At 44.4% G+C, this 10918-nt stretch overlaps 1 protein-coding gene across 1 annotated transcript; it reads left to right on the top strand.

Moving 5' to 3' along the window:
• Positions 1 to 9275: 9275 nt before the first annotated feature.
• Positions 9276 to 9686, top strand: LOC120677901 (stigma-specific STIG1-like protein 1). Its single transcript, XM_039959092.1, has one exon. It carries the CDS (start codon positions 9276 to 9278, stop codon positions 9684 to 9686), a length of 411 nt encoding a protein of 136 aa, XP_039815026.1.
• The last annotated feature ends 1232 nt before the right edge of the window (positions 9687 to 10918 follow it).

Genomic DNA, 10918 nt, shown 5'->3' with positions numbered 1-10918 from the left:
TTGTGAGCTCACTCATCTAAACTATTTTTCTTTCTCTCTTGCTTGCATTAGATAAAGGAAACTACTTTTGTTAAAAAAAATATAATTACATCAACTTGATACAATATAATCATCTTGAATCACTCCAAACTTAAAAGAAACCAAATGCGCATAATGTCAAAAGTTTAAGTAAACTCAGACACGCTAATGACTATTATCAATCCTAGACTAGATAGCTATTCCATCTATCCTGAAATGTAAGACATTGAAGAGTTCAAAATTTGACCTGAATATAAGGCATTCTAAGAATTTTGTAAGTATTAAAGGAAATTATATTTAATTTTTTGTGGCTCTTAGCTGCATACTTTCTTTTTTATTCCTTCCATCGCTGCTTAATCTTAGGAACAGCTTTAATTGTAGCTTGTAAACTAAGAGCTCTTGGAGGGTACATGCATCTTTTGTTCTCTCTCTTAGTCTATCCTAAACTCGCTAGAATATCTTATATTACAGGATGGAGGGAGCAAATACAATATCTGGAAGAGAAGAATAGCCTTTCTTGGTAAGTTTGAAATAATTGAAGCATTGATCAAGCATGACTTGACCCCATAAAATAGCCACATGCATGCATCCAATGGTGGTTGCTACAAGCATCGAGAGCGTAAATTTTCCTTGGTCAACTATCGTCTTTTGTTCTCTCTCTTAGTCTATCCTAAACTCGCTAGAATATCTTATATTACATGATGGAGGGAGCAAATACAATATCTGGAAGAGAAGAATAGCCTTTCTTGATAAGTTTGAAATAATTGAAGCATTGATCAAGCATGATTTGACCCCATAAAATAGCCACATGCATGCATCCAATGGTGGTTGCTACAAGCATCGAGAGCGTAACTTTCCTTGGTCAACTATCAGTACTCGTCTTTGGATTAAAATTCATTGCAAAATCTCGAGAAAATATGTTACCCGTTTCTTTCTTCTTTATTTACTAGCAAATATAGTCGCATGTTGCAATGGGAGTATTATGAAACATCTTATAATAAATTTATCTACTTAAATTGGATCAGAACATCATTAAATTTCATGTTACAACATCTCTTTTAAAATCCCTTCTAATTTGCAAGGAAAAGATAAGACAACATCGATTCCAAGTCGGATGAGACTTTTATTCTTGACGTGAGCTCCATCTTCAATTCGCATCCGATGAGAAGTTTAATATACTAAAATCAATGATGGACCAAGAAAACCGACCTCTCTTTAGAAATAGGTGGAGATTTTTTTTATTTTGTATTTCCAACAAGGGGGATTCACGTTAGAACCTATTTACAAAAAGGGAAAAAATTTATAGTGCTTGGAAATAATGAGAGCCGTCCATAAGATCAGATCCAATGGTTAAATGTTGGAATTAAGTACCTATTATGAAGAACTTCAAATGTGATCGAGGACCATAATTGGTGGGCCATGAACATGTTACAGAATTAATTGGAGGGTTCATTGACATTTTCCGTTAGGAAGTCTCCACTATCACAAAATAAAATACCCGCCCGCTTCATATCTTTTTCTCATATGGACGCAACGTTGTCGTATAGTTGGGATCCGTGCACGAGGAACAAAATATAGAACATGTAAAAAAATGCATACGGAATACTTATACAGAACAGGAAGTTATATGTAACAAATTATGGGACTCATGGACTAATGGAACAAATTGTGGAATAAAAATTTAGGTCCAATTCTTGATGGACCGAATATATTTTACTCAACATTAACTAGGACTAATATATATAGAATCCTATAATATACGAAAGAATTTAGGTGAATTCAAACTATACAACTAAAATGAGAAACTAATGAGAAGAAAAGGGAAAGCAAAACAAAGGAAAAGAAAAAAATCATAATTAAACTCCAGCACCTAAACATGTTATATGGGCTGAAATCACACACATTATGTTCAGCTAAAATCAGGTGCTGATTCCAGTAGGTTGTTAGATGCGACGGCGAGAAAACGACGAAGAACAGAAAGATCAAACCATAAGAAGATAAGAGGATTTAATGTGGAAAACCCCTCCAATACGAAGGTAACCACGGGCGCCAGCCAGCAAAAACTTCACTATATCAGGTGTTTGTATATAATGCATAGTGACGGCTTATAAGAGGAATAATGAACTGTGGAGCAAACCCTAATCAAAGGTATATGTTTCTCGTGGCGACGGGCGACGGGCCTTCACTTCGCTCCGTCGGAAGTTGGTTTTTTTTTATACAATGAATTTAGATTACAATATAACATAGGTTTCAATAGCTCAAGATTCGTTTATGGTTCGTGCTCCGGCAGCTTTTAAATCCTTCCTCTCGTTTCTGTTTGTTGTCTATTTTAATTTTACGTGGGGCTGGTTTGTTCTTTTTTTTTCTTCTATTTTATTTGTGGGCTGTTTCCCCTGCTTTGTGTTGTTTTGGCCCATTTGTCGTACGCACCCAAGTAGATTCACGACGGCCCCATGTCTCTCCCACCATCAACCTTCCTCGACTTTTGGGCCAGGTCAGTTTGGTCCTTGAAGTATTAAATAGGCCATATAGATCGTTCATGTTTTGGTGTTAAATCAAAATTATCCTTAGGCAGCAGATGTGGCATGCCACATGTTCATGCCATGTCAGCTTTAGTTGCCACGGCTGAGTCAACATATTAGAATTGCCTCATTTACCCCTGGTCCAATTATAATAAATCATACATCATGTGGATTTGACAGATTACAGTGCAAGAAGGATAATAAAAATATAGTGACAACATAATAAGTTGTACCACATATCTGTTATTCCCCACCCCCCTAAAATCAAACTGTGGTAATAATCAATGCATAAAAATATTTTTCAGGGGTGCGGAGAAGTCATTCTTTAACTGATCTGGTCCTTATTACATAGCGTAAACTAGAACAAAATGCATGTACATAGAACAAAAGATGGTGCAATGATGATTTTTGGGGCCTCTCCGTAACAGCCTTGTACACAATCGTTGTAATAGATATGGTGAAGTATGGTAGAAAAGACAATTCTATCATGCCGACTCATCCACAAGGTTTCATACCACTGGCATGGCAAGAGTGTGTGGCATGCCAAATCAGCCTAGAGAGAAATTTGGTTCAACAGAGAAATTTGAGGGAGTTAAATGGCCTAGTTGATATATACTTCAGGGATCATAGTGACTCTTGGAGCAAAGTTGAGGGATGTATAATTAGCTATTTTTTTGAGGGAAATGTATAATTGGCTATTTAATTTGACAAGGCCTTACGCTGTGAATCTGTGACTTATTAATAGATTAGATGCTGGACTCCAAAACATTCATGTATGGTCTAGATCTGGGCTCTGTTTGGCTCTTTAGTTCTTGGGCTAATTTGAGGACTAAGTTTAGCTCTTGAATTAGCTCTCTAAAGTTTAGCCCCTAGGGATTCATGGGCTAATTTAAGGACTAAAGCATATATCCCAATTATTAGATCTACCTTCCATGCATGGGGTGTGAGGAGAAAAATAACTTTTCGATGAGGCCCACACAGAAATAGCCCCAATAAGCACTTTTGGAGGGGCTAATTTTTTGAGGAAGCTAATTCACTTTACCCCACCCGTTTGGGTCCTTTGGGGCTAAGAGGGGCTAGAAGGGAGAGAGCTAATTTCGAGAGTTTTATCTATATACCACTATAAAAGTTGGTGACGACTTGTATACCACTAAAAAGTTCGTTCGTACCTGTATACCATCGTGCTAACTTTTTTTATCCTCTATACCATTCCGTCCACCTTCCGTTACGATTCAGTGCTTTGAGAGCTCTGATAGATGGGACCAGGCTTGTGAAATGTCTATTTTACCCTTTGCACTTTCATGTACCAAACCCTGGATCGGGAGTCTCCAGACCGACGAACCGCAGCAACACTCCCGCCGCCACCACCTGCAGACTCCAGCCGTCCAGCGCCGCCACCGGCCACCCCTCCCTGCGGCTCCCGCCGCAGCCGGCCTCCAGCGCCTCTCGCGCTACTCCGGCGCCGGCCGCGGGCGTCCTCGGTTCCGGCCGCCGCGGGCGCGGGCGAGGTCGGCCGCCACGGGCGCGTGCGAGGTCGGCCCCGGCCGCCGCGAGCACGGGCGCGGGCGAGCCCGGCCGCCGCCGGCGCGAGCTCGGCCTCGGCCCCGGCCGCCGCGGGCAGGCGCGGGCCCGGACGCCGCCCCTACCCCCTGTCGGCGCGGCTCTGGGCGTGGGCGAGCGGGGCCTCCGGCCGTCGCGGGCGAAGCGCACGGGCGCGGCTCGCGAGCTAGCAGGGCCCCCGGCCGCCGCGGGCGCGGCTCGCGGGAGCGGCCGAGCGAGGCCCACAATCGCCGCAGGCGCGGCTCGCGGGAGCGACGCGCGGCCGAGCGGGGCTCCCGATCGCGTCCCCTGCTGTTGCTTGCTGTTCAGGACGCCGCGGGCGTGGGCGAGGTCGGCCCCAGCCGACGGGCGCGGGCAGCTCAGCCCCGGGCGCGTGGGACCTCGGAAGGATGCAGCAGCAGCAGAAGCCTGCTCCGGTCCATGATCCCTTGGCTATCTGAAGAGGACACGGTCCGGCAATTGCATGGACAAGGCAGGAGCAGAGCACCGACGAGAACAGCGGCCGAAGGAAGTCGCCCTCAGATGGCCGGAGCTGCCCGACCACAGTGCGTTTGACGAGGCTCTCGTCGCAGCTTGTTTGGCAACTAAGTTAGTCAGGAAATCGATTCAAGTTAGTGTATCTTCAATTTGATGTTCTTCAAGTTATTGCTTCTTTGCCATAAGGCTCTCCTTGTAATAGAAGCGGACCGCATCATGTTCTAATTATGTTTGGTTAAACACTTGAATAACAAAGGTCATTTATTTTGACTTCTGTTATTTTGGCGTGTTCACTGCAAGTCTGCAGCCGTGAATAACAAAGCTCATTTATAACAATGCTACTCGGCACTAGTTCTAATCGGTTCATCAATTCATGACCAAGTTTTGGGCGAAGGTCAGGATTAGGATGTCAGATAATATGTATTTCTTTTTTTATTTCAATGTTAGATCATTTTTTTTCTTCTTTTATTTCTGTATACGATTTTTAAAGAAATACCATGATCCTACCGTATTTAGTTCACATGCATAGTAGTAAAGGCGTGCACAACAACTGGAGGCACACAACAGAGTGGCACAGAAGGCAAACCAATTTTAGGCACTGGAGGGTATAATGGCCTTTTTGCACTACCGTTAGCCTCCGTTAGCTTTCCATCTGTCCAAAATGGTACATAGGGCAAAGAAAGTTCGCGCGATGGTATATAGGTGCGAACGAACTTTTTAGTGGTACACAGGTAAGCACCATCTTTTTAATGATACACAAGTAAAAGACTCTCTAATTTTTAGCCCCTAGATCCAAACAGCCTTGGTCCAAATCTACAACATGAAAAGCTGAAAATTAAGCTCATAATGTGTAATGGACAAAAAAGACTTTCTTTTCTTTTGGCACATAAAATTGGCGGGCTGGCCCAAACCTAGCTAGGCCAAGTATTCATATCGTCTTTATATGCTTTGTCCATGAGCAAGTTCAGTTACGATGGAGACGTTTGATCCGAGGAATGGGGTGTGGTTCATTGTCTCCTTACTCACCTTTTTATTTGGTTTGTGAGAATGGAATATGTTGATCCATTACTATTTACTACCTCATTTCATATAAGCTAACAATTAACATAAATATGAGAAATGGAGTCATCTCATAAATTTATGAAATGGACCCATGCACGATGAGCTCAAGGCCTTCAAACTTATGTTTTGTTAATCATTATGGTAGCCTGCAAAATACTCATCATGTGCACTATGGAGCCATAGACACTGTTCTATCACGACCGTTATATGGTAGCTAGCCGTGTCCACATCATGATCTGTTTAGCCTGTTTAAATATTGTTTAACCTATTTAAATGATTGTTTAGCCTAAGAGCTTTACGATAGATGACCATTATTTGTTTAGCGTTTAGGATAACATGCATTGGGCATAGATTGACACGGCATGTCATTAGGTGCAGCACGAGATATTTACGGGATGGGACTCTGCTTGACATCGTACCCTAGCTTGCAAATTGATCATGAGTAGTGTGGACGGATAGATGTACAAACATTTAGTAATTTGGAGGCAGCCATAGAAACTCACGTTAAGCATGCATATCGGTCTGTATTGCTGGATCATCTTTACCTCCTTCAGTTTTGGTGTCAAAGTTAAGATCCCACAATTTACACTGAAAAGAGGAAGCTTATTGTTATGAAAGTCCTTAAACATGGCCATTAGATCCTCCTTTATAAGACTCCAAAAAACTTGATAAAACTCAACTGGGAAACAATCAGGACCCGTAGCTTTATTATGATTCATTTGAACGATAGCATCTCTAACTTTATTTTCTGAAAAATGTTCAGTTAAGAACTCATTTTCAGCATGTGACACTTGAGAAATATCCTCGGTTCTGGATTTCATCCATAGAGAAATTGTTCCTCTTTTGAGGTCCAAAAAGCCCCTTGTAGTATTTTGTGATATACTTCTTAATATTTTCTTCCCCTTCTATTATTTCTTCCTCCTGCTCAAGCCGGAAAATTCTAGTTTTCCGTCTCTTGCCATTTGCTACCAGCTCAAAGTACTTGGTATTATTATCCCCTTATAAAAACTTTGTGGTTTTGTCCCGTTGGAACCATTTGACTTCTTCCTCTCTAAAGGAGTTGGGCCAGCCTATCCTTTATGCTTTGCTTTAAATCGATTTCTGGCTAACTTAGCAGCATTGTTTCAGCCGCCTTTGAATCTAACTCAGAAGCCTTCCTAAGAAGTTCTTGTTTTTCCTTTTTATATGCACCTTTCATATTGTTGCCCATCCCCTTAGAAATTGTCTTAACCTTCTAATCTTATTCTGCGAAACTTGCATTGGTGTATTTTCTTTTCTTTCATCCAAACTTCTGCCACCAAATAAAAAAAGTCATCCTTAAGGAGCCATCACAGTTCGAACTTGAACAAAGGTTTTTTTTCTAGCCTGTTCACCTCCACCTGTGTATAGGGAGAAATTTTAGAATTTGGGTTCCAATACGCGTGCCTCACAGAATTAGGGACTTAGTTCGCGCGCCTTTCAGAATTTGACACCCTTACCCTGAATTTTTCTATTTCAGGTGTTTCTTCTCATTTAGTCTCTTATCACTTATTTTTACTTTTATTTTTTCTTTTCCAGAGCACTTGAACTGACCAAAATACCCCTGCCTCTGAAGCGCATCTAGGCCCGTAGATGCATATCGTAAGTTTCGGTGATTAATGACAACTGTATGCGACTAACGTGTGTTTTGAAGGAAAAATCAATAATCATTTATGTCTCATATGAAATGTCAAAGGAGACCCCTCAATTCAAACAATCATGCGTGCCAAGGACTCGCTTTTTAAAGATTAAGGACTTTTCTAGTGTCGAGTGTTACAAGGAGATAAATGACACTTCATTTAGTTACGGTTTTATAGTTTTTAGTTCTTGATCATACTATTAAGTGGGATTCTTGAGTTAGTAGCTTGATCCGAGTCGAGTTGGCCTTAAAAATCTCACATACTTGCTCAAACTCAGCTCAAGATAGCTCAAAGAATTCAAGAAAATACTTGGAAGATCAAAAACTCGAAAAAAAAATATCCAAGTCAATTCAGCAAGAAAACAGAAAATGACAGTACCGCCAGTTAAACCGACGCCCTAGCGTTGCTGCAACCGAGGGTCATCGATTATGCTGATGCCCTGTCTACGGAGTAATTCAGCCGCGCTGATGGATTCAAGCTCTAAAAATTCTCTTCTGCATCAGATACACCGATGCCAGACCATCGGTAAAACCAAAACTCACCAGTTAAACCGATGCCTTTATGTCGGTTCAATTTAGCTGTGCAGATGGAATCAAGTCTGAAACTCTTACTGTACCGGTTTAACCGACGGATTCAAGACAAGCATGGGTGCAAGCACCAGGCTATTGACTAGAGACAATGTTTTGGTGAATTCAAAACATCCTTCGGCACCGGTTGAACCGATACCCCATCGGAGCATGCATCGGTGCAATGACGCAAGCATGCATCGGTGCAATGACGCAAGCATGCCAATAGTGTCAGTACTACAACAGCTACTATTTGGGCTTAGAGTGACCGGTTTAACTGACGCCTTGCAACGGTTCAACCGGTGGTCACGACTTTTGTGCAATTGGTTGGCGACGGCTATGGGGGCTTCTCCACACTATATAAGTCAACTCTCTAACTCATTTATGATGCATTTGACGCATTGAATATCTGAGGCCACCCTAGAGAAGAGAAGAGAGTGCTTTGAGCCATGAGAAGAAGATCTAGAGCTTGAAATTGATCCAAACTTGAAGAAGGCAATAATTTCTTGAGTAGCAAGTGTGCTTGAGTTTAGGGTCATCTTAGTGAGGGTGAAGTTAAGCCTTGAGCCGTGCTGCCCCAGCGCCTCTGCGCGCCCCTTCGCCGGCTCCCCGCCCACACGCCGTCGCCTGTCCCCGTGCCGTTGCTGCGCTGATCGACGTCGCTCGGCCCCATGCCATTGGCTGCTGTCGCTTGCCCCCACGCCGTTATCCTCTGTCGCTTGGACCTGCGACCGCGCCGGCCGCCCTGCCCCCTGCCGGCCGCCGTCGCGTGCTCACGCGGAGTGCCTCCATCCTCAATCACATGGCCGAGCCAGCACCGTCGAATCTTCTATTTTTTTTTTCACTTGACTGAGCCAAATCGTATCACAGAAGCAACGAATCAAGCAGTGAATCCCAGCTGAGGATAAGAGGCAGGGGTATTTTGGTAAGTTCAGGAGCTCTAGAAAAGAAAAGAAAATGGAAAATGAGTGAAAAGAGAAAATGAGAAGAAATATCTGAAATAGAACAATTCGTAGCAATGGTGTCAAATTCTGAAAGGCACGCGAACTGAGTCCCAAATTCATTGAAGCACGGGTATTGGGACCTAAATTCTGAAATTGCTCGTGTATTGGAGCCAAAGGCGTGTGATCTGAAATTTCCCTGCTCAATGCTTCGACTGTTGCCAAGAGAAATTTTTGCTCCCATTCTGTGCTAACAGCAACTCGAAGGATCAGTGTGGGTGATGCCATTGACCGTGGACGCCCATCACTCCAGGCTTTTGCGATTGCACGCTCTGAATTTTTCCACTGCACATGCAGTGCCTTCAACAGGTACATATATACAATATAAATAAGCACTTGTTCCTCTGCCCATTGATCACCCCCAGAAGCTTCGTCCTTCCTACACGTACGGACTGCGGACAGCCGGACACCATGAGAAAAGCAGCCGGAATCTTTCTCATGGCCCTCGCCATTGCCACCGCTACTGCTCTACTACCAACAGTGGTGCTGGCGACGCGTTCCTTCGGCCGCAGGAGCCGCTTCCTGGCGACCTTGGACAGCAGCTGCAGCAGTGAAGCACCGTGCCCCGACATCGTCGATCCTGTCACCGGCTTCCCCTTCTCAGGCGCGGAGTGCTGCGACGGCGTCTGCGTCGACACCTCGTTCAACGCTCACCAATGCGGCGGGTGCGACCCCAGGTACTATGGGTGCGGGAGCTGGCCCTGGATCTGCTGCTACGGCTACTGCTTCAACTCCCAGAAGGACTCCGAGAACTGCGGCCGCTGCGGCAACAACTGCTGGGACGGCCGATGCTTCAACGGCGTCTGCGGCTACGCGGTCTGATGCCACCAGAGGAAGTCATGGGCCGTGGGAAGGGACCTGACACTCTAGAAAGAGGTGAATTAGGTGTCTACAAAATCTAAGACTTTTTTTAAAAAGGCAGCCCAGTGAACGTAGTTCCCGGCTCCCGCTTGCGCAGGGTCCGGGGAGGGGTCGCATATAAAAATCTATTCTAATTTTTATCTAAAGTGTTTTTTAGATAAAGTGTACTAAGGTTTTTTTATATGTTGCTATCTCTACCACTTTATATTCCAATCCTAGCAACTATACATGGTAATTAGATAAATGTGGAAGTAAAGTGCAATAAATAATATTGAAGGTAATGAGATCAAACTCCCAGAACGACAGTTTTTACCGAGGAATTAGGAAGCAACGTTTTCTACTAGTCCTCGTTGTTGAGGCCCCTCTCAAGGGGAATGCCCGCGCAAGATCATAAACTCCTCGGTCAAGTAACTCTGTGGATAGACGACGGGTCTTCCCCATGCGAAAAATGGGTCTTCGCCTTACCTCTTCCAGATGCTCCTTACCGTCTCCACTCGATAGATCTTGGTGTACATACACGACGGTTGAAGCAAACCGTACATGTGCCTCAGCGAACGCATTCTTGGCACCGCCTTGTCTCGTCTTAGGCTATGGAGGTTTAGTTCGACAAAATTTTTATGTGCTTTAATTTTTTCTAAATGTTACACAGAGAGCTCTCTCTGTTTAGCATTAAATGGAGAGCCCTCCGGTTACTTTCTTCAACATATCCTTTAATTTACAACAACAAAAAGTAACAACCAAACTAAAAAAGTAACAAATAAGAGAAACTAACTCCGACGATCTCTTCTAACTCTGGCGGGAGGTGGGCGGAGCGAACGGCGGCAGGGTCGCCGCCGGTCGCGGATGACGCTGAGATCAGCGGGGGTGAAGGAGCGATTGGGGTTAAGATTTCTGGGTTTCGGGTGCGAAGGAGCAGTCGGGCAGGAGGTGGGCGGGGCGGTCGGTGGCGGGGTCATGACTGACCACGGGTGGCAATGAAGGTCTGCGGTCTTAGGGTTAGGGTTTGGGGGTTCGGAGTTGGTTTCCATAGCCGACAGTCTTAGAGGGATGGCCATGGGTGCCCGACGCCCCGACAGAGGAGGTGGGGTGTGGACGTCGAGCCCGACGGTGCCGCTGACCAGGTGGTGGAGGAACCCCTATGGGTGGGGGTTGGTGGAGGGGGCGAGCGGTTAGGTGAACAGGGTTGGAGCTGA

This window comes from Panicum virgatum, chromosome 6N (genome assembly GCF_016808335.1).
Source record: "Panicum virgatum strain AP13 chromosome 6N, P.virgatum_v5, whole genome shotgun sequence".
NCBI classification, from domain to species: Eukaryota; Viridiplantae; Streptophyta; class Magnoliopsida; order Poales; family Poaceae; genus Panicum; species Panicum virgatum.
This window is presented reverse-complemented; position numbering and strand designations above follow the sequence as displayed.

Coding starts and splice junctions, on each gene's coding strand:
- LOC120677901 (XM_039959092.1), top strand. CDS start 9,276: ATGAGAAAAGCAGCCGGAATCTTTCTCATGGCCCTCGCCATTGCCACC.